The following is a 22,820-nucleotide window of genomic DNA, read 5'->3' on the forward strand; positions in this document are numbered from 1 at the left end:
TATGTGGTTAGAAGGAGAAACACCCAGCAAAACCTTATTCCAGTGATTTTGCAAATTCTGCATAGTCAATGTATCCGTCATTGTTCTTATCATCATCTCTTAAGACATCATCTATTAGATTAATCAGCTCTTCTTCTTTCATGGCTTGGGTATGCTCACCACCTTCCTACAAAAACAAAACCACATGGAACAGTTTAGCAGTCTTTCCCACCTACTGGCACATATAACAGATTACTGACAACTAATTTTTTGTTAAGCCATTCATGTTTGGTGCCTAATTTGGCACTAAGTTTTATATCAACGTTTATATCAATATAAGCAACTTTTATCAGGTGGAAGCTATGAAGTCCAGGTTTTCTGGACTTCAGAAAAAACACTCTCTTTTCGGTTAATATTCTTAGTCAAAAGTTCCAAAAGCTGAATAGCACAATGTATAATGATGGATAATCACCTAACAGATGTATTCTTATTTGGATCTTCATGTAGTATAGACACTATAGTTTCTATAAAATACAGAAACACCTTACAGTAACGGAGTAGTGAAAAAATCTACCACTGTAGCTTAAAGCCAATAAAATTCTTAAAACACCCCTTACAAACAAATGAGAAGATGGTGCCTTTGCACAAGAAACAGCAAGTCATTATTCTATTCCTGGCTCGGTATTTTCTTGCCACAGGTGTATGCAGGAAGTTATGCTATCCTGAATTGTAACTTCCAGATCAATATGAGATAATGTGTTCATATTGTCTTCCTAATGGCTGTATCTTCCTACTTTGTCTTTAAATGTTCGTGGCTGTAACGAGAATTTGTTTAGAAAGAGGCAGACCATAAGTGGTTCTTCTAATACTAACGTTATCCAAGAGATCTCCTACAGTCTATGCATCCACAGCAGTGACAGTCTGACACTGAAAACAGCATCGTATCACATGCTATTTCTATAAACCCTCATGTCCCATTTTGGATAATTTCCCTTTCTCCCCATCCCTGCATACCAAAACAAGCCCTCTGTAAAATCATTTTCACTTTACAGCCCTTCCTCATTCTAAAGTTTAAACTACAATGGAAACTTCTTGAAAACCGCAGTGTGACATGAAAAGCTGTGATAAAGCTGGTACGTTTATAAATGCAACTAGAACTACCAGGCAGAAAGAAAAATATCTCATTTTCAGGCAAAACTCTTAACTGCACTGGAGATGTGTTGCAATTGTTCCGTTCTATTGTAAGTTGCTTTCAGAGTCAGAACTGTTTCCAAACACACATGCCCTTACAAAATTACACCTACCTCCTTGTGGACATGTGATATAGCAGTAGCAAGCTCTAACCCATCTAACAAATTATTGCCGTCATAATCATGCATTTTGAAGTAATGGAGCTGCAACTCTTGTGGAGACATCTCAGTTTCTGGTTTCTCAATGACACCTTCCAAGTGTTCCATGATGTGCCTAAGAAAAACAAAAAAAACCCCAAAGACAAACAAAATCTACAACATTTCTGTCAGTTAATATTTCATGCTCTGTTTACATCAAATTTAGTCTTTGATTGAATACTATTATTCTAAAAGCACCCTGGATAACTAAAAGCTACAGTTTGATATTAAGATGAAGGGGACACAGAGATTGTTTGTTACAGGTGCTGTAGTGGCCTTAACACCTTAGATAGCTATTTCTGTTTCTTCTGGCCTACTTAGAAGGCTATCAAAACAATGGAAGCAGTGCCCAAAATCTCCTTTGGTTGTCTTCCAAAGCACAGGAGCTGGAGAAAGACCTTTCCCAGTCAACCATGAAGTGTTCTAGGGAGTTTTATTTACTGCTAGAACTGTTCTGCATGTATGAAGAAGAAAATAAGAAAAAAACCCTCTAACTCTACCTGTTAAGAATATGATTTTGTCCAAAGTATGCTGATCTGGGTAAGCAGGACCTCTGTAAGAAGTTCTTCATAGTATGAGTAGGGCTAAAGGTTCCAAAAAGACCTTTCTAGGTCTCATATCTCTACAAATTTATCAAGCAAGTGCGTCTCATATCTGGCTTTAGCTAGTCATACAACATTCTGAGGAAACAGGGTGCCCTAGGCTTAAGTCCAACGTAACAAGACTTCAGAGATAAGAAAATCATTAAGAAGTAAAGTTTACGTTTTTAGAACATGGAACACATACTCTTTATCTTGTACCAAATTCTTATCGAGGCGAATATTTGCATGTTGACTCTCTCCTACGTGTTCCTCAGCAAGGGCAGAGATGAAGAATGCAGCCAGAAAGCAGAAGAGCAGATGTGATCTAAACAACCTTTGGGCCATTGTGATCTCCTACAAAAAGGAAAACATCCCCCACAAAAAAAAAACCCAAAAACAAACAGATGAAAAATGTGATCTACTTTCAGCAGATTTACCAAGTACTTAGAATGAAGCCCACTGAGTTTTAGAATAGAAGAACTCGCTTCATTTCAAGCCCTTGGGAAGCAGAAAAACAGGGAGCTCCAATTAAGGATTTCTGTGAGGGTCCCTATTTCACAGAATCATGTAGTATTATGCAGTAATTTTCAGATGACTTTTTTTTTTTTTCCACATAGCAGATGTGCACTCCTCAGGTGCGGTTGTGTTTTCATGTACCGTCTAGACAACCAACCACGCCAGGCTCAGGGAGACCTGCCCCACAACCATGGGAGCAAAGGTCCCTTACCTTTGCTCGAAGCGGCCGCATCTAATTAGTATCTCTATTAAGACTGCATGCCCTAAGGAACGTACAGCTTGGAAAGCGTCATGCAGCCATGTATGTGCTCCCTTCGCGGGGAAGTGACAGGATACAGCGCTCCAGAGGGGCCAGGGGAGCCCAGGAGCGGGCTAGGGGGTTCGGCCCCTCTGTGCTCCAGCCCCAGCTGAAGCGACCCCCGGTTTCCCCGGCACAGCGCTGGCCGCCAGCAGCCTCCTACCCCCGGCTCCCGACCCGGCTGGACCCCCCGGGAAAGTCCCCCCCGCAGCGGGACGGGGCCGGGCCCACCGCACACCGCCCAGGCCCCGGCACACCGCCCTCCAGTACCGGCTGCCGGGGCGGGCAGAGAGGCCCCACCGCCGCCAAGCTACGCACCGCCGGGCGGGTCTGGGCCGTGGCGCGGGCTCCGGGACAGGCGCAGGCGGGACACCATTCCCGGGACACCATCCCCGGATTACCCTTGACCCGGCGCGCGCCCCGCCCCTGCTCCCCTCCCATTGGCTGCGTCGTCCCGCCCCGCGGGCCGACGTCACCGCTCGCGGAGCTCCACGTGGAGCCCTCGCGGCGGCCCAGGTGCGGCGGGGCCCCGCCCACCGCGTGTGCGCGGGGAAGGATCTGGGGGTCCCGGAGGGCGACGAGCAGGCGGCGTGTCCTTGGGGACAGGAAAGCCAGTGGGATCCAGGGGTGCATCAGGAAGAGCATTGCCAGCCGGTTAAGTGAGCTGATCCTGGCCCTCTACTCAGCCCTAGTAATAGCAAATCTGGAGTTCTGTGTTCAGTTCTGCGCTCCTCAGTGCACAGAGACATGGAGCTCCTGGAGCTGGTCCAGCAGAGGGCAAACAAGAGGATTAAGAGACTGGAGCATCTCTCTTATGAGGAAAAGCTGATGGAGATGGGCCTGTTCAGCTTCGAGAAGAAACGACTGAGAGGGGACACCATCGATGTCTGTAACTATCTAAGGGGAGGGAGGATTGAGCCAGGCCCTTCTTGGTGGTGCTGAGCAATAGGACAAGAGCCAATGGGCAGAAACTGATGCACAGGAAGTTTCAGCTGAATATGAAGAAAAACTTATTTTCTGTGTGGGTGGCTGAGCTCTGGAACTGGTTGTCCACAGAGGCTGTGGAGTCTCCCTCACTGGAGATGTTCATGAACTATCTGGATGCAATCCTGTGCCATCTGCTCTAGGATGACGCTGCTTTAGCAGGGAGGCTGGAGGAGATGTTCCACTGTGGTACCTTCCACCCTCACCCATTCTGGGATTCTGTGCGAGTGCTGCAGGGCCTCGGCTGCTTTGGCCCCATATGTAGAGAACACGCTTCCAAAGGGCACACCGCAGGGATCCCACCAGCTAGGCACAGCCGAGAGGGAGTGGGACAGTGGGGCAGTGTGTCCTTCTCCTAGGGCTGTCCTCGGCCACTCCTGCTCCAGGCACTTCCCCCCCAACCCCTCAACAGCCCCGTCCACAAAGGACTGCGGGCTCCTCACCCCGCTTCTCCTTTGGGAAACCCCTGCGCCCTGTCGCCGGTGCCCTCTGTGGTTTATAAACTGTGTGTGCTCTGCGCTTCCCCTCGCACCGAACGCCCCAGGTCTCCTTGTTCCCATACTTGACGCCTACACAGCCGCAGCTTTGGCCTCCCGAGGTCACAACCCCCGAGCAAACCCCAGGCCCGGACAGTTCCCGCACCAGCCGGGGGTTCTGTGCCGAAGTTGCAGGAGGGGGCGGTGGCCGTGGGGCGCAGCCGGCAGGTAGCCCCGGGATTTAGGTGACTCCCGAGGGCCGCAGTGGGGGAGCGGCACTCCCGGCCCTTCTCGCGCGTTGCAGGGCGCGCGGGGCCGCCTCCGCAACGCCCGGACAGCGCCCGCCCGTCCGGACGTGGCTTCGCGCACCGGGCGTCAGGCGAGAGGTGTCAGGGAGTGGCGGCCGTGTTAGAGGCGCCGTCCCCGGCCGCAGCCCTCGGGCGGGGCACCGTCCCACCCGCTCCTGCCTCCCGGCACCTGGCGGATCCGCGGCCCCGCCGGCGCCTCCCGGGTGCTGCCGCCGGGGACACCCCGCGGGCCGGGGCGGGGCGGGTCCGTGCCGGCGCTAAGATGGCGGCCAAGGGCTCGCACTCGCACGTGAAGCTGGAGGCGGAGATCGAGCGGTGCCGAGCGGAGGGGCTTTGGGGGCGGCTCCGGCTCCTCGCACAGCAGCTGCTGCCGCCGCCGGCGCGGCCCCCGCGCAAGGCGAAGGCGGCGAGGGACGCGCAGGACGCGGGTAAGCGGCGGCGGCGGGAGGCGAGCGGGGCGGCCGCCGGTACCGACCCGCCCGGGCGCGGGGCGGCGGCGGGGCCGGCTGGTCGCTCTGTGCCACCGCCCGGGCTCGGCAGCGCCGGCCCGGTGGGTTGACGTGGGCGGGAGCTGTGGCTGCCCCGCAGCTCCCGGTGTTGCGGGAGCGGGCTGGGGAGCACTGAAGTGCGGGGGGTCGCCCGGTGTCCCGTGTCAGCGCCCCGGCTCCGCAGCGGGAGAGAAGGAACGATGCCCGGGAGAGGCGATGGGAGCCCAGGAAGCGGCGCTGGGGAAGATCACACCGCGCTTCCTCTTCGTGTCAGCGCTGCTGAGCCCTTCGGGCAGCGAGGAGCGGCTGTCGAGCGCTCGGGATGCCGCCCCCGCCGCCGTCAGCACCGGCCGCAGGTGGCGGCTGCCCCGCTCCGAGCCGGCCCTTGATGCAACCAGCCCGGCCGGGCCACCCACCAAAACCTGCCCCGTTTGGAAATGTCCGTCTGCAGCTTCTCCATACGTGTCGTGCTCGTTCCCTCTTGCCCCCTGCCCAACCCTGTTTTGGATGCCCTTGTGTTACCTCCCTCCATTTCTGAAGGGCCCTGCTTTATTTAAAAGGCTTGGGTTCGTCCAAGTACCCTTTCACATGTAAAACAGGTTTCATAAATAGCAAATGTATTCTTTTTTTTTCCCCCTGTTACAACACACTACTTTGCTTCTTTTTTAAAATGAAATCGCTTGCAATAAGTGAGGCAGCCTAACTTGGAAATGTAAAAATCTATGTTTGTGGTCAGCAGGTAAGTTGCAAAGAGCACCTGGTCCTACCCGTGGCACTGGTACAAAGGGTTCTGCCACTGAAGTCACAGGAGCTTCATCTATGAATAAAGCCCTTCTGTAGAGGAGTGTTCCTGGTATGTGGCCCTAGAGTTAACTGAAGCTTGCCAGGGGTTCCTTAAACTTCACGGTGGGAAGCATGGTGGGGGAGATGTTGGTAGCTTAATACATGTTTATTTGTGAGGCTTTCCAAGTGTGTGTACATGATGCAGGTCGAACCCTGTGCTGAGAACCACAGGGCCAACCTTTGAACTTCAGTCGCGTTTCAGCAGTGCTTCCCAGGTGCAGAGATCTCGCTGCAGTTTGGGGGCATTAATAGTTGAAGAGTTCATAGTAGTTTCTTCCCTTGTAATTAAGAGGCATAACAAGAGTATGATTGCTGTAAAAACACGATTTGTTAATTTGCTGCTATGTCATAACTTGCTGGTTATGAAAGAGTAATGCTTTGTTATTGCTGCAGAACTTTTCTTTCAGCAAGGGACTGGGTACAGTTTTGTGCTTCTAGAAACCATTGTCTGCCTGGATTAGATTTTTTTAATAGTAGTGTTTGCATCGTGAGATTGTGTGTATTTATTTCTTAATTGTATGTAGTCTTACCTATGTCCTTAAGTTTGTTTTAAGATATTAAAGACTACCTGAAGGGTCTTTAGTATGTAGAAATTATTGCATGCAAGTTTAGGGGGGAATATACTTGAACATTTATGCTTCCCATTTTACGTAGCTGTACGTTGTTTATGCGAGTTAGTTGCAGACCTGCAAATGAGCAGGAAGAGCTATCGTTACAATTTGATATGCAGCTGAACAGTTAGGCCACAACAACAAAAAACCCTAAACCACCACCACTCCCGCACACAGAGTTGATTATTAATGCTGTATGTAGTGTATAGGTGGAAAGTGGGGATAAATTGTCCCATGGCCTGAAAATATGGAAATAGGTACACTGTCGTGTTTCCCATATTCTAGAATTCTAGACTTTGAAACGTGGAGTATATATGAAATGTAGGGCTTGGCTCTTTGATATACAAAGATTTTGTTACCCTGATTGAGGTACAACTTTTTGCCCACTGATTGAGGTACGACTTTTATGAATAAGGTAACTGCAGAACTGGGCCCATCATGCAAGAAATCAAAGTACTCTGACAGATGAAACTTTTTTTCTTTTCAGCACATGATTGCCACTTTGCATGATGCTTCACACTGTATCCAGTGCTGCTGCTTATGTTTGAGTTTCTCTTCTGTAGAACTGTGAACAGGAATGGATTTTAATGTAGAAAGAATGTGGCACGTTAGTTGTGGCAGAGGATCAAACCTTGTGTGTCTTTAGTATTTAAATTGTCTTTTTTCTGTGAACTTTCAGATAAATTTGTTACTGTTTTGGAGTGAAATTCACAGCTTCCATATCGTCCAAAGCGTTCATTTCATACTTGTACATTTGTAGATCTAAAGCATGCACTGATGTGTTTGCGAAGATTGGTCTTACACTTTTGAAAGTGAGTTTTGTGCTGAAAATTCTGAACTGTTGCAATTAGTGGCAATGCAGGAATGAATGGTGCTGCCAAAATTAAAGGATTCTTTAGGGAAAAGTCTTCAAGTTATAAGGAAGTGAAGTTTCATTTTTTCTTAGGCAACGTACTGTTTCCAATAGATAGAAGTTAATGGAACTTTTTTTTTATGTCTGCCATTTCTTCCTTCTCTCATTTGAGTTGCCCTTTATGTGTCTCAAAGGTGCGTTGTTTTTTTTTGTAATTCTGTTTATCATCTACAGAACTAAGCAATGTTTCTTGTTGTTTGGTGTGTGCCTTCAGAGGACCACGGGAGTATGCTGTTAGCAGAGGTTCTGCTGGAAGAATGTTTGAAGGAAAACTTTGCCAAACTGAAGGACTCCATTCCACTGACAGAGAAGAATGAACCAAAACTGAGTGAAGCTAAACAGTATCTGACCAATATCTTAAGCAGAGGAAAACTAAGAGTAAGTGGGCTCTGTCATCATAATTCTTGCCAACTGGATGTTTCTTTCATATGATTATTAGTCTGATACAGGGTGTGATTGTTGCCTGTTCATGTCCCTGTATGTACAGTGCTGTACTGTAGGCATTACTGAGGGACTGCTAATTCCCCTTGGCAGTATCTTTTGTTGTGAGACTTGCTTTTTCATATGCAAACAAATAGTACATATCCTGTTCTTTTTTTTTTTTTTTTCATTAGAAAGAACCAGGATAAATATTTAGGGTTTCTCTGGGATGTGGGGTGTGGCCACATAACATGAGCTACTGCTACTCCTGATCTGAGGGAGCTGTGTATACCTATTCAGCTCCAGATCAGAGAAGAATGTGCTGCAAGTTGCTGTCAGGAATTTAGGGTTGTGTTGTGAGTCCAGGATTACAGCCTTGCACTTCTTTCAGTTTCTGCCAGAGAAGTTATGGTTTCATTTTATTTTGTGGTCTGGGTTCATGGTTGATGGCTGCTTGTCAACTCAATTGCAGAGCTTCAGGAGTGTTTTAATACTGTGCCTCAATGTCTGCTGCTGTTTTGGTGTCCTTGGACACACAGTTTCATAACCGGGTTTAGAAGTAAATGAATTACAGGTCTGTTCTAGACTTGTATTACTTTTGGTTCAAAATTGACAGGCTAGTTAGCCTGGAAATGTATATTATACTTTTAACATGTTAATTTCCAAGGAGAAAGTGTGCAGTCACTTTTCTGGAGGAGTTCCTTTTTCTTATCTTCTAGAAAGTCAACCTATTCAGAAGTAAAATGGAGCTAGTAAGGAAGGGGAGTCTGTCCAACCCTCTTTCTAGTTTAGCCCCATTGACAACCAGAACTACTGGATTCTTCCAGGTCTTCATGTTTAGTTTGGCTGCATGAATTGCCATTACTGTTTCTTTGTTAACTGTGACTTAGCCGCTCATGCAGCACTGACCCTGTGTGGATTACATGTATTAAAAAAGGGGTAGGAAGGCTTAGGAACCTTTTCATGCTTTCCAGAGGGTCTGAACAGATGTATTTTACTGAGGTTTTTGTTAGATGTGTTTTCAGTCCTTCAAGGAAACAAATCTTAGAAATAGTGGATGTGCCTTCTGTTTTTTCTACTGCTGCATGAAAATTCTTTGACAACTTAAGAAAACTGGAGAGCTTTCTCACTGTCTAATTAAATATACAGAGGAGAGGGGAGCACTTGCCTAAAAAGTCATGCTTTCTGCTTAGTTTAAAAGCAGGAGGCTTTCTTTGTGTGTGTGCAGGTAGTTCTGACAATGCCAGCCTTTTATGTGATGTCCATCAATTCACCAACCACAGATCAGGTCAGCTGAAACCAAAGACGTGGCTTGGAACTGTGTGTTTGTAAATGAAGCTCCAAAGTGGTTGCCTGACCTTTGTTGCCTGCTGCTGTCATGAGCACAGCCCTAAGATCTCTAGACACTTAAATCCTTCCTACTCTGGCGTGTGGAGCTAGCAGTTGTGAGAGGAAAGCATTCTGAATGCGCTAATGTGTTCTGGGGTACCTCATTTTTGCTGTCTGCTATTTTATCACGTAAACATTCTTTCTCTCCCTGCTCTGTTTCAGCCTAAGTATATGACTGAAGCTATGCTGATCCTAGGAAAGCTTCATTATGTGGAGGGATGCTACAGAGATGCCATCAGCATGTATGCGAGAGCAGGCATTGATGACTTCTCAACCAAAGATGAACCTCTGTACGTGCTGCGTTTGATAACTGAAGCCTTTGTTATTAAAGGTAAAGGACCATGTATGTGTACTTGAAACATGCTGGTTTTAGGGTGAAGTTGAAGATATTTCTCCAAGTGATTTGATTGGAGCAGAGTTAGGGCAAAGATGTATGCTATGGAAAATCCTACTGGATATGGTCTGTGTAGTTTAAACTTAAAGGCATTATGGAATTTTAGTCCATGGTTTTTAAACTTGGCTGGCTTGTAAAGGAAAGCTTGAAATTGGAAATTTTGTGATAACTCTTGGCTGTAAGTCAGCAACATGCTTTAGCTGTGTGTCCATTTTGGGAAAATCTAAATCAAGCATTTGGCAGAATTGGGGCCTGGACTTTATCTTACAAAGAGTTCATTTACTTGTAAATTTCAGTGATTTATGTGAATTAAGCAAGGACAATGCCTCCAAGTTTTAAACTTTGGACTAACAGAATATGTGCTTTCAAAGTAGGTAGTATATTTTTGCAATGCATGTCACACAGTATTAGACCTTATGTACAAACAGGAGTCTCTCCGTCCCTTGTAACTCTACAGACATTGCACTATTTGAGATTCTAAATAAAACTACCTCTATGGGTAGTGAAATTGCATTTCCTTTTTGAGTTGGGGAGAGGAGGACCCTAGTCAGTTTTTGACTTGGGGGGAGAAAAAGATCAGTAATCTTCTCCTTCATTTGCTTTCAGTTCCTTTGTAAATGTTGCTCAAGTACTGCTACCTATCTACTGCTTTCTACTCTTTTCAGCATGTCCACCAGCTAATTAGGTGAATGAGAACTCTGATGATCAGATACCTTCAACTGGTATGTAAAATAGTGAAACCAAATCAACCCAAAATACTGTTTGATTGGGCTACTAGTATTACTGATAATAATTTGAGTGTTTCGTGATCTCAGTGTCATTCTGCTTTTTTGAAACCCTGCTTGTGCTGCTTTGCTTGCTTTGATTTTTGTTTTCTGTGGTACTGATTGAATCCGCTTCATTAATGAGCTTTTGTGGAGCAGGACTAATTTACCTGTAACTCATGCTCACACTTGCGTGGCTCAGAGGAGCGAGTAACTGCCAGTGCATTCTTAGCAGTTTATTTGAGAGCAGCTGCTGGTGCACTCCAGGACATGCACTGTCCTCACTGGGAACTGGATAAGACCCTTGGCGAGGTGTGAGTGTAATGATAAGGGGTGTGTGGAAAGTGATGGAATAACACCGTTCATATAATACCTCTTGGATTGTAATGACTGCCTAACTTGCATATGAAGATGTGGAGGTGTTTGCATCAAGAGCATCAGGCTGCACTTTTTTTGTTTTTTCCCCATGTTGTTTAGCATGGAATGTAAATACTGCGTTGCTCCTATAAACTATGTGAAGCCTCTGCCGTTGCAGAGCAACCTTTGTGCTGTCACTGCTCCACAGTCTTCATTCTTTCTCCATGATGATTATTTTCAGATTAGCCAGGATAGCAAGGGTATAGTAAGTCACTCAGTATTCTACCAAAGCTTCTGGCAGAGAAAAGTGCAGCAGAGTGGAGCTTGTCCAGCTGAGTCTGGAGAGGACACTCACTGTTCCCTCATGCTGTTTACTCAACCTCCCAGTCTTAAAGAAATAATCCCTTATGTTAGAATTTTGTACAGGTAGCTATGGCAATAGCAGTGTAGATTTAAATTTTTATTTTAAAACGTGTTTCTGGGCTACCTCTGCAGGGCAAGTAACTATATGGCATTGAATTATTTAAAATTCATATATGCTTTATGCTACAGATTTTTCTTATTTCTTTTTAATTTGGTATCTCTGCAGAAATTATGTTTATCCATACCATATTACTGACTTTGGTTGAACTATTGGTTACTTATGCAATCTGAAACCTTCTTTAAAGATGAAACCTGCTTTAAATCTTCTTTAAAGATACTCTTGAATGTCACTGGTAGTAAAATTTTTGCAGGAGACATGTAGGCAAAAATCCAGAAAAGCTATAGTCCTCTCTGTTTCAGGGCAGAAGTTAGGTTTCCTGCTTAATTTCTTATTCACATTTTCAGAAATGGGAGAAAGCAGTTGGTTTAATAGAATATCCCTGTTCATCCAGCATTAGTTGAACACTAGAACTTTGTATCCCCTCATAGCAGTAACTTGAAACTACCTTGGTTTTGTGCAGTTAATACTGCTGTGTTGTGCCTGTATACAGAATGGCAATGTAGGTTCTCAAGCACCGGGGATTAGGCTGGAAAGGTCACAGAAAAAAGAAAAGTCAAATCAAAGGCTTATTTTTTTTAATGCTGGCACTCTTAATGTTGGAAACAAACAAAAATGTAACAAAGATGTGAGATACGCTGGGAGGAGCTGCGTAGATGAAGTCAGTAGTAGAAATGAAATGTGAACCAGCAAAAACGAGTTTTCTTCTTTAGAGCACCTTTTAACCTCCACAGCACTGAAGGTTGGACATTGAGCTAAATCTCTGGGGTCTTCCTCTGAAGGTCCAGAGTATATAGTAAGTTCATATTACGGTAAGAAGCAATATGGATTTGCACCCTCGTGATTGAACTGCAGGTGCTGAACAGGGAAAAAGTTTCTTGCTTGCCTTGCTCAGTAGACTTCCACTCAAAGTGAGTATCAAGAAGTAAATATTAAAATTCTTTATAAATGTGGGGACAGGCACAGGAGAAATGGCAGAGAGGGCAAGGCTCTTCCAATTTTTCAACTGACTGCTGCTTCCTGTCCTGTTTCTAAATCCCCATATTGTGAGAAGTTCTGTAAGCATTGTGAGTGGAGCTCTGACAATAGTTTGATTTTTCACTATGACTAATTTTACCATCTATGGTTAGTTAATAGGTGGTTGGTTCGTACTTGTCTCCTTCTTCCCCATCCTCCATGAAGTTAATCCCTCCTCAAATCCTCTGCTCAGTTCACAGTACTGCAGGTAATCTCTGATGCAAGCAGCTCTCTGTGTTGCATAAAACAGTATTGAGTAAGCAAACTTTGCTTCTAATTCACTTGGGACATGTTGTAACTTTGTTACCTGATGTTGTCCATTTGAAACAAGCAGGCAAAAAAGACTTCAGAACAACATGTGGAACTGTCAGAGCTCACTGGTTTCCCTCTGTCCCTGCTTGCTGCAGAAACCCTGCAGAGATCTCTCTCTGTTCCCAGTGAGTAAATCTTCCTGGTAGTAGGGTAGGTCACTACCTAACCCTTGCGAAGGATGGTATAGCTCTAGCCAGGGCCTCAGCATACCTAAGTTCCAAGAAAGAGGTTTCTATGATGTTGCAATGTTTTCTGTGCTGCCTGTAAGCATGAGGAGACCTGTGTTAACTGAGTCAGGTGTTGCCAGCCTGAGTGAACCTCAGGCAGGGTTCACGTGATGTGTGGGTCTTACGTTTGTAATGACTGAGAGGGACTTTGCCTTATGGTCATGGATGTGTGGCATCAGAGCTGCTGTGCTGTGAGTCAGCTCTGTGCTGAGGAGCTCCTGGTGTCTGTCAGACCAGCTGCCAGGCCAGGCAGTGGACTTCCTCTACCTGGAGTGGGGTAGCCTGGAAATAGGAAGGTGTACAGCAATAACATGGGATTGCAAATGATAGTTAGTTTGCAAATGGGTTTCTAGTGAGTTAAAGTTTTAAATGTCTCACTGCCTATTTTTCTCCTTTTCTCCCAGTCCATCCTGGAGTAATTTTTGTATTATTGGCCATTTGCAGGTTGGGGTGGGTTAATTTGTGCAGCTTCAGTCTGACCTCTCTGTACAGTCAGAAGCTGGCTGTTCTGGGGTGATTCATCACCTCTTCAAATGGCATCTCACTTGGATGAAGTGCATGGTATTGTACAATACAGCCTTCTGTCTAGTGACTGTGAGAAGTGGCTGTGGACTAATTGGAGATGAATCCCTTGTAAATTTGTTTCTAAAAGTTTTTGGTGATTTGTTTTGGTTTTTGTTTGGTGGTTTGTTTGTTTGTTTGTTTTTTGGTTTGGTTTGGGTTTTTTTAACTTTAGAAAAGATATCCTTTGTATCAAAAGGCTGCAGTGTGAGCTTGGTTGTTTTAGATCTTAGAAAAATGCGTATGGAAGAGAATGAGGTCATACTGCATCTGTAAGAAGCCTTGATCATAGTCTGTGTTTTATTATAACAACCCCAACCACAAGTCATATGTATGAGGAAATGAGACTGCGTTAGTGCAGTGGCTTGGAGTTATATATATTTTGTTCTTGGACCCATTTTTGTCATTTTAAGGGGTTTAAGATCTGTGGTGTGACAAAAAACCATAACATCATGAGACGACAAACTGTGCTGGATTGAGTTACTGGTCTTAGAGCTCTCCTAAGAGCTGTGAGTGGTATTGCTGAATGCAAAACCCTCAGTCGACCACGTGAAGGTTTTTCCTGAGCTTGAGAATAATAAACAGACTGGAACATGCTTCCAGGGTTCTGAGTTCAGTCCAACTTGTTATGGATTATTTTGTGTTTGTTCATTTTTAGGACAAATTGCTGAGCTTACATGTGTTCCTGTTTCTTTTGTGATTGTATCTTTTAAAACTTCAGTGACAATGAGGTTGGTATGCTTGGAAGTATATTATTCTGCTTTCTCCCCATATGAAATCTTTGTCTTGGGTTTGTAGTACTGGAAATGGTTGTTTGGAGGTTAAGGTGGTGTTCTGGAAGGAAAATGGTGATATCACGCAGAGACAATAAACAGAAAACCTGACATTTTAGTCAGGTGGTTTGAAAACTACTTGCTTGGTTTTAATCATGGTTTTAAATTGATCAGCTGAAGCCTCAAAATTTGAATAATCTATTTTAAACTTCTTTTGTGATTGCGCTGCTTAATTAGTTTCTTATTTCGTTGGCTTGCACTACTGTTAAAACAGTAGTTTTGTATTCAGTAAGTATAAGTTTGATATTAAAGTTGTTCATTCTGGCTAATCAGAGGATGTATCACGCACTTGTTCATACATTTCATTGGAGTCTTTAATTTTGACATATGCTTGTGTGTCATTCATTTTTCTAATATGGTTTTCTACATGATGATGAATTTCCTAGGTGAGATTTTTATTCAGCTGCATTTGTTTGGAAATTAGAATAAAATGTACAGTTATTGCAAAGCTGTGTTCTGATAAATCTACTTTTCCCTCCTCACTAAAGAATTTGATTAAGTCTTCTCAGTTTAACAAATGAATTTTATTAACTTAGTCTTTCTGATAAGCATTAAAGCTGATAGATTTCTTGTCATGTGTGCATTTTTTTTAATTTGTAGATTAAAATGTGAAAAAAAAAGCTTTCCTATTTGGTTTTATTTAGTCAAAGCTGTGTTGGCTCATTGAACTAAATTAGTGGAAAAAACTGAAAGGGAGAAAAGTAGGTGGGGGTTTTTTCCTTCTTTTATTTTTTTCGTCTCTGGAAGAGAGCACCTCTATTTTAAGAGTTTGATGAAGTACTGAAATAGTCTTTATTTCAGATCCTAAGCCACTAACTTTTCCAGTTCAGTTTTTTTACTAAATGCTACCAATCCCATAGTGCAAGGATATATTCCATTCAAATAATGTTAATAAGTTATTGTGTGTTATCGGCTTAACTTAAGCAGCCTTACTTTTAATTAGAGTTTCCAGTTAGCTTCTCTGGGATGAGACTTTTGTCCACTTAGTTTTTGATAAGTGAGATGGTAATAAACTGTGGAGTGTTCTGGAATACAGACTGTGCAATGATTCTGAGTGCCAGCAGTTTGAACAATTTCAAGTGCAGATAAACTGAGTTTAGAAACATTGTGTAGTTTTGCAGGGTCATGATTTATTTCATAATCTTCTTTTGAAAGTGAATTTACACTTTTAACTTCCTTTAATGCAGGAAGCATTTTTAATTCAGGCCATGTATTATAAACCTCTTAGCCTCTTAACGGGCTGTACGTGCTCTTTCTGAGCCTGCTTCTTGTTTCAGATGGCATAACGATTTTCAAGATGTCTTCTCCTTTTTCCAGAAAAGTGTTTGGAATACTGTTCTGCTTTTTGTATGCCAAAAAATCCCCTCCCAGTGGTTATACGTACTTTTTGTACTTGGAATCTTTACTGCAGGCTCATTTTTAAGAGTTCTTGAACTTCTTTAAGAAAAACTTTACTGTAATACCTAGATAGAGATGGTGTGTGTGTATCTTACTGTGTAAAAACATAAGACATACCTTGTCTTGTCAACTGAGACAAGTGTAGAAAATGGATTAATGGAAGGTTGATGACATTTTTTACATGTTCAAGTAAGTAATTTGCTTTATGTTCTCTCTGGGCACAAATGGGGAAAAGTAAAAAAAGTAAAAGCAGGTTGTAATTGCACAAGTCAAGATAAAGATGGTTCATTTCTGTATTATAGTTTAGGAGCCACATAACTACAAGGAAAATACTCATATCTGCTAGTGGTAAAAAAAGAGGGAACCCAGAACTTCCTTCTCTCCTTCCAGTACAACTGATGCACCACCCCCACCCTCCTTAGAAGCTGAGTTTTCATCCTGCCTGCATTGCTGTTACTGACTGACCTGAGGGCAGTGTGCTGTAATGTACCCTTGCAGCAGAAATGGGCAGTAGGTTGTAAGGTGCAGGGGAAAAAATCCCAAGAGCCTGAATTCTCTCCCTGTCTCTCCCCATTAGTTTCAGTGTCAAGTATGATGTTGTTTAGGCACTCTTGACATTATGGCATGTATACTTTAGGCTTTTACTTGAAAGTCTAAATCTTCTCTACCCTGATAAACTTGTTTAAACCAGAAGGGTTGTTATCTTAACATGTTCTAACTTCCTAGGAGTCCCAAGTCACTACTGTCTGGAACCTGCCCACCAGTGCTGGCTGAGGTGCTTGAATTCATTGCAGTGTTGAGAAGGGCAGCTAACACTTTCCTAAAGACAACACCAGTGTTCTTCATAGTCTTTAGAAAAGCTTGTTGATTGTGAAGAACCAGAATTATATGGGGCATGAAGTTAAGATGATAAAAACATAGGATTGGGTGATAGTTGAAGGAAAAGTTATCTAAAACTTTGATTTCACTCTTTTCATACAAATATATAGCTCTTCAGTGATAGTGGGCTTCATGAGGGTGATCAACACTTGCCAGTATGCAACTGTGTTAAGCTGTATACTGCTTTTGAGATGTTACATTGGCTTGCACTAGTCTCTGTTGGTTAACTGCTGTTTCCTCTACTGGCAGCTACTTGGTGAGGTGACTTCCGTCAGTAATTTCAGCTGCTGCTGTGACTGAGTAGAACTTAGTGGGACACTAAGTGGGTCACTAAGCGGAAGAAAAAAAATTATTTTGGTTTGGTTTTTTTGTTTTGTGCTTTGGGGTTTTTTTTAAAGGGTCGGGCAGGGCAGGGCACAAATTCTTTTGTTGGTATCTTCTGATGACAACAAAGGGTTAAGAATCAGCTCTCTGAACACTGAAGATCTATGGGGAGATGGTTTCCTTTAAACAGAGCCTAAAAAATAAAATCAATTTTCTTTCCTGGCCATTAGAAAAATTGAGTCCCAGCCAAAAGGATGTGCGATTCAATAGGACATTAAAATGTGAGTAACTCAGGGTAAGACATTTTGTTGGCAAAACTTGTTTTCAGTTTTGCTTTGCAAAAGTTGCATCTTTTAAATGTTAATCCACATCAGAGAGAGAGAGGCTTTGTTCTATACCTGGTATGCACTTCAAAGTGCTAGTTTTCACAGTTCTGACAGTGAGACAGGAAGCATGCTGTTAATTCATGTTGGCATCAGAGTAGCTGTCTGATAGGCAAAATCCCCACTTTGTAGATATTGATGTCTTGATAAAAGGGCCTGGTATCAGCATGTCTTATTTGGGGTTTCACAATAGGAGGGTAAGAGTTTGGAGTTGCTCTTCAGTTGTGACAGTGATGACCTTGAAAGTGTTGCATTTGGTGAATTGTATACCTTGGTGCCACTGCTTTCCAGCTTGTATGTGAAAGAGTTGCCAAGCCCAGCCTTGATGTTCTTGGTGCTCTTAGACTTTCGTATTACGCTCCCTGAGCTCTTCTCTGCTGTTGGATCAGATATTTCACTTTTTTGGAAGTAGTTTGTTTAGCACAATCAGCTATGCACAAATGCAGCATGGGTGTGACTTTCGACTTCTGAGGAGAGTTAAATGCAGGCAGCTAACTGCAGATTACTGAAATTTGGAAAGTGGAAAAAGGAAATAACATCTGATTACTTTTGTTAATGTGATTTGGTTTCCGTGATGGTAAAGTTTTGTTATTCTCCACAGAGTTGCAGGTGCTGGTTGCACACAATGCATAAAACCTTCTCCACCTTCTGCACTACAGTTTGGTTCTCTGAAACTGGGGGGTTAGTGGCACCAGGAGGTACAAGACTATTTGCGCATGGTTTTCTGAGGAAATGGTACAAGGAATGCACAGTGTTTATAAGGTTACATGAGGCAACATGCTATACTCTTACTTTCACTAGAAGAAAACAAATACAAATGTACTCTCAGATAGCCTAAGCTTTTAGATGGCTATGATGCCATTGTCATGCTGGGGCTGTGTTGTGTAGCATGGTATGTGTCCAGTGGCTATGGGAAAGCTCTATGTGCTGGTTTGCCCTGGAGTAAGCTTCAGATGTCTCTGACCATCTTTTAAAGAGACAGGGCAACAAGCCTGTTAGTCCTCACAGGCTCTGTCAGTTCTAATAACTTTAAGTAGAGTTGACCTGAGTGCTTGATATGAATCAGCATAGTAAAATAAGAATTACCCTTCTTTTTTCTCCCTCCTGCTCCCAAAATACACATATAATCATAGAATCATTTAGGTTGGAAAAGACCTCTAAGATCATAGAGTCCAATCATTAACCCAGCACTTCTGAGTTCACCACTAAAGTGAACACACAGGGACCCAAAATGGAATGCAGGATTTGAGGGATAGTCTGACTCAGTGGCTCTGGCTGCAGCTGGAAGAGAACTTTCTTACTGGTGATGCTGCCTGAGTGTGATGCAGATAAGCTCAAGCTGAATGAATTCCAATACTTGGTCATCAGCACCATCTGACTCCCTTGTGCCTCTTCCACTTTTCATTTTTCCTCTTCCGCTTCTTCCTGTTGTATTTAGACCAGGGAAAAAAAGCGTAACTTTTGCAACATACCCTGAAAGTTTATAGATTTGTATGGTGTTGACCAAGTCTTCAGATATGGGACTGTAAGAGATTGCTGTGTTTGCTGTGCCTTAGAGCATTGCTCTAGCAGATGTATCTTCATGTCATGGAACAGAGGTGGCCTCTTGTACCAGAGCAATTAATATTTTATAGTAGTGATCCCCAAAGTGGGTTGTGTGTGACCCAGTGGGTGAGCATGATGATCCACTGAGGTGCAGGAGAAAAATACTGTATCTATTATTTTTTCTTAAAACAAACAAAACCCCACCACCACCACCAAAAAAAAACCCCAACACATTGAAATTAAGCTTTATTAATATATTGTATTGCCAGTGGCGCCCTCTCACAGTCTGCACATCAGAGGTTCCCATGTCATGTAGGTCCTATGAAAATATCTTGCAAAAGAGAAGGGTGTTCCACAGTGCAGAGGGGCTCACAAGGGCATCCTCACTTGTTCGTTCGCTTCCAGTGTATTGCAGTTCACCTGGGCCTAGTTAAGTGGATTTATGTATTATATTGTTTAGTTTTAATTAAACTAACCCTTATGAAATAGACAAGTCACTTAAAAATTCCCTCAAAGAAACTGTGGATTTCAGGTAATACTAGTAATAGGAGCACAAGTGAACAGTAAGAAGATGGCAGAGCCTACACTACTCTTATCATGAGCTCTTCGATCAGGTAAAAACAATGACAGTCTAATTGGATGCAATCAATGATGTTTGAAGTCCAATTGTACTCAATTCAGTACTTCTAAAAAATTCATTAAACTTAAATTTTTAGAAGCCTCTTTTGAGATTTCTTATGCGAAAGCAGAATATGAAAACCCACATACCATTGGGGAAAACACTTGTTCTTCCTGCTGTGGAAAAACAGCTGAAATAATACACAAAAAGCAATATGGCAGCAAACTAAAATGCATTCCTTTGAAAGACTCGCAGAAGACATTGCCAAAGACTTGAAAAAACAGGTATTAGAAGAAATTGCACAGCGTGAGACACTTGGTATACAGTTGCATGGAAGTACAAATGTTTCTAACATGTCTCAGCTTAAGGAGTTTGCCAGATTCTGATCCAATACTGAAATACACTGAGAACTACTTGACAGCACAGAGGGACCCAGAAGTGCACGAAGTGCTATAGGATATCATCAATGGGATTACCTTTGTAAATACAAGACTTTAAAATAGAATTTTTACAATAATTTGTAATGAGATGGGGAGTGACCATGAAAATCTTTTGCACCACACCAAAGCTCAGTGGTTGTTTCATGGCAAACGGTTTAAATAGTTGTCAAACTTCAAGGCGAATTATGCCTTTTTGCTTTTGCAAAAGGTCAAGTGTTCTGAATTTGCAGGCCTTTTCAGTGATGACATGTGGTTGTCAGTAGCATGTTACCTAGCAGGTATTGTTTAAAAAATAAACACATAAATATAACTGTGTGTATATAACTATATATGTAGCACGTTGGGTGTATGTGCTCAATATTTTTTTTCCTTATAGGGTATATGATCAAAGACGTTTGGAGACCAGTATATTACAGGTTAAAGCTAAGGTTTAAAGACATGCCGTGAAGCTTAAGAGCAGCTAGCTGATAGGCAGCAAGTCTGAATATGCTCCAAAAAATGAGTGTCTGTGGATTAAGACTGCTGATTTCTGCTATGCATAAGTGTGATGCAGAGCCTATGTGGCATTGATCAAGGGTAGGTGACTAAGGTTGCATGTCAGGGGAGTGCTTGCTGCCTTTTGGCTTCACAGCCACTCCATCAAAACGCTGTCCTAGTTTTAGCAATCAGCTTTAGCTGTAATTACAAGTCTAACCAGATAGAGTTCTTAACTGGAAAATAATTAGAGTAACATTGTTAGCGTTGGTTTATTGCAGGTAGCAGGGAGGCTGGGAGTAGGGGTCTTGAGTTCTGCATTGATGCAACTGAGCAGCTATGCACAGGTTACTGACATTTTCAGCTTCATTCCCAGCTAACGGGCAGAAAGGTCTTCAGATAATTTTATTAGGGTTACTGGAATTTTCTGCCTTTCTACCTTTGAGACTTTTACATAAAAAGTACCTCAAGATTATAACAGATTGCTGGGAATATGCAATAATCCTATATAATAGGAAGAAGCAGTGAAAGAAGCAGGTACAGCTTTCTTGAAAAATAAAACTTCTCCTTTCCTCCCCACCTTTCATGGGGTACTGTATGAATGAATGTGTTCAAAACTAAGGGCTTCTAGGCCTTTCTTCCCTATCTTCTTCTGTTTGCATTGCAAATAAGCCCTGCTGAAAAAATCATAGCTTGATTGCTGGGGAGATGAGTGTCAAGACCAGGTTGTGAACTATTTAAACTACTGTGAATTGTGGCAGAAATAGTGTATTGGTCTTGCCTATGTCAACCTAGTCTTGACTGCTGCTTTGGCTTACTGAGGTCCAGGCTATTTTGTTTTCCAAGGCACCATAATGAAGTAGCTTGGTTGAGGGCTGCGCTCTGAAGTTCAAACCTTAGCTGGTGGGGCAGGCTTGTTGTAATACCATCTCTAGAATAGTTTGGTTGTGCTTTTGAATTCTGGCTTTGAAAAGTGTTTAGCATTCTGCTGGACTTTGATTAGTCAGCATGCATGTGTATATATTTGAAGAGCTAGTCTTAAAAATAGTCTTGTTTCAATGCTAATTGATTTCCTGGAGCGACACTTCTGAAGGCCACATGCCAGAAATGAAGTGCACCCTCTGCCTGGGAACAGTGACCCAGAATGACCCGGCGTTTGTCAGTGAGAACGTGCACACAACCAGTCTCCTTGCAGCAGTTACCATGCAGCATGTTCACGCATGGCTTACCTCAAGACAAATGACTTAACCTTCCTGTAGCTAGAGTGAAACTATTGCATGCACTTAGCATCGTGCTGGCTTCTGGCCAGGCTGGCCTGTCTGTGTGGCACAGGAGTTTAGATGCTGTAACCTTGCTCTGCAGACTGGGGCTGGTGCTGTTGGCAGGGCTGTAAGTTGTATCCTAAGCTATCTTTTGTTTCAGGTTGCCATAGATGTGTTCAACACGAGTGTAGCACTGGGACACAGCACAGGAGGTTGGCTTCATGCTCCTTGTGCTGTTGTGTTTCTTTGATCCCTTCTTTAGATTGCCAGGGAGCTCTCATGCTCCTTGGCTATGGGGTTTTCGCAGCTACATGACTGTTGATGAAAATTGTGCTCTGCTGCTGACCCGAAATTCTTACACCTATGAACCTACCATTCCCCAGTTGTTTAAATTCATCCAAATACCGGAGGCTCGAAGTCCATGTAAAAAGGAATATTAAAAGAAGCTGTGAGAGAATTGGTATATTCCTTCTATTTGGAAGGAGGAATGCTGGTATTTGGTGAACTGGTTTATGAACCAGAGGAAAATAAAGCCACCTTAGCCTCCTCTTCTCCCTAGTCATTGTGCAGTCTCCATGTATACACTGAGGCTTTCAAGACCAGGCTGGGTAACACTCTGAGCTGGCCCTGAGCTGGCCCTTCTTTGAGCAGAAAGTCAGACCATGAACTTTCTGGGATTCCTTCCAGTATGAATTTTCGTCTCATTTGTGTTGCTGAGAATCAGATACCACGTACCCATGTGCACATGGATATTCTAGTTCTGGTAATAAATAACATCAGTTCAGAGCATTGGAGCTACATGATACGATGTCTTCCCATGGCAAGGACTGAGTGAGATTAATGTGGAAATAAGCCTTCATAAAATTTCCCCTTCCAGATTTCTGTAAATGAGAGCAGGGCATTTCAGCTCTAGGAATAAATTAGTTCAGTGATAGGTCTTACAAACCCTATGGATTTGGGTTTCTTTCTGACATAAATCTGGCTTAAATTTGGGAGCAGAGAAGAAGGGGCAAAGATTACAGAAAGGTGAAGAGCCAGAGATGAATCTTTGGGAGAACTAGAGGAGGTGAATGAAAACCTTATCTTTATGCAGGAAAAAAAAACAGTGTTTCTATACATAGAAAGTTACTGCTTCTGAAGTGGGTAGTTTGTTCTTTTAAAGGATCATCTGGGAACATGTGTCTTTTGAAATCTTGGGCTTGGGCCATACGCTATTAGAAATCTGTGTCTCCACTATATAAAAAATTACTAGGGTATGTAGGTAATATATATTTAAATTTGGGCACCTCATTCATATGAAAAAAATCTTAGCATAGCTAAGTTTTAAGCTGGTTTTCTCTTACCACAACTGGTTGT

The 22,820-nt window shown here is 43.2% G+C and overlaps 2 protein-coding genes across 5 annotated transcripts in view; one reads left to right on the plus strand and one right to left on the minus strand.

Annotated features, from left to right (window-relative positions):
* Positions 1-6: 6 nt before the first annotated feature.
* Positions 7-3,194, minus strand: MCFD2 (multiple coagulation factor deficiency 2). Its single transcript, XM_017811692.1, has 4 exons — positions 3,081-3,194; positions 2,154-2,302; positions 1,284-1,443; positions 7-166 (listed from the first exon to the last, which is right to left on the minus strand). The coding sequence occupies exons 1-4, from the start codon at positions 3,150-3,152 to the stop codon at positions 35-37; spliced, it is 513 nt and encodes a 170-aa protein (XP_017667181.1). The 5' UTR covers positions 3,153-3,194; the 3' UTR covers positions 7-34.
* Positions 3,195-4,777: 1,583 nt separating this feature from the next.
* TTC7A (tetratricopeptide repeat domain 7A) overlaps positions 4,778-22,820 on the plus strand; it is a 171,622-nt gene continuing 153,579 nt past the window's right edge. The window contains exons 1-3 of one of the 4 annotated variants that reach the window (XM_017811687.1): positions 4,778-4,958; positions 7,600-7,763; positions 9,357-9,525. In XM_017811687.1, the coding sequence (XP_017667176.1) occupies positions 4,793-4,958; positions 7,600-7,763; positions 9,357-9,525 (499 nt within the window). In that variant the 5' untranslated portion in view covers positions 4,778-4,792. Of the gene's footprint in view, positions 4,959-5,763; positions 5,872-7,599; positions 7,764-9,356; positions 9,526-10,276; positions 10,311-22,820 lie in introns of those variants that run through there. The other 3 variants (XM_017811688.1, XM_017811691.1, XM_017811689.1) reach the window with 3 other exon arrangements.

Source organism: Lepidothrix coronata, unplaced genomic scaffold (assembly GCF_001604755.1).
Source record: "Lepidothrix coronata isolate B3197 unplaced genomic scaffold, Lepidothrix_coronata-1.0 Scaffold33, whole genome shotgun sequence".
NCBI lineage: Eukaryota > Metazoa > Chordata > Aves > Passeriformes > Pipridae > Lepidothrix > Lepidothrix coronata.

Excerpts from the sequence above, each read along its gene's own strand:
- MCFD2 (XM_017811692.1), bottom strand. The coding sequence starts at position 3,152 with ATGGTGTCCCGGGAATGGTGTCCCGCCTGCGCCTGTCCCGGAGCCCGC. Across the intron at positions 1,444-2,153 it reads AATTTGGTACAAGATAAAGA|GCACATCATGGAACACTTGG; the intron begins GTATGTGTTCCA and ends TGTTTTTCTTAG. Across the intron at positions 167-1,283 it reads TATCACATGTCCACAAGGAG|GAAGGTGGTGAGCATACCCA; the intron begins GTAGGTGTAATT and ends TTGTTTTTGTAG.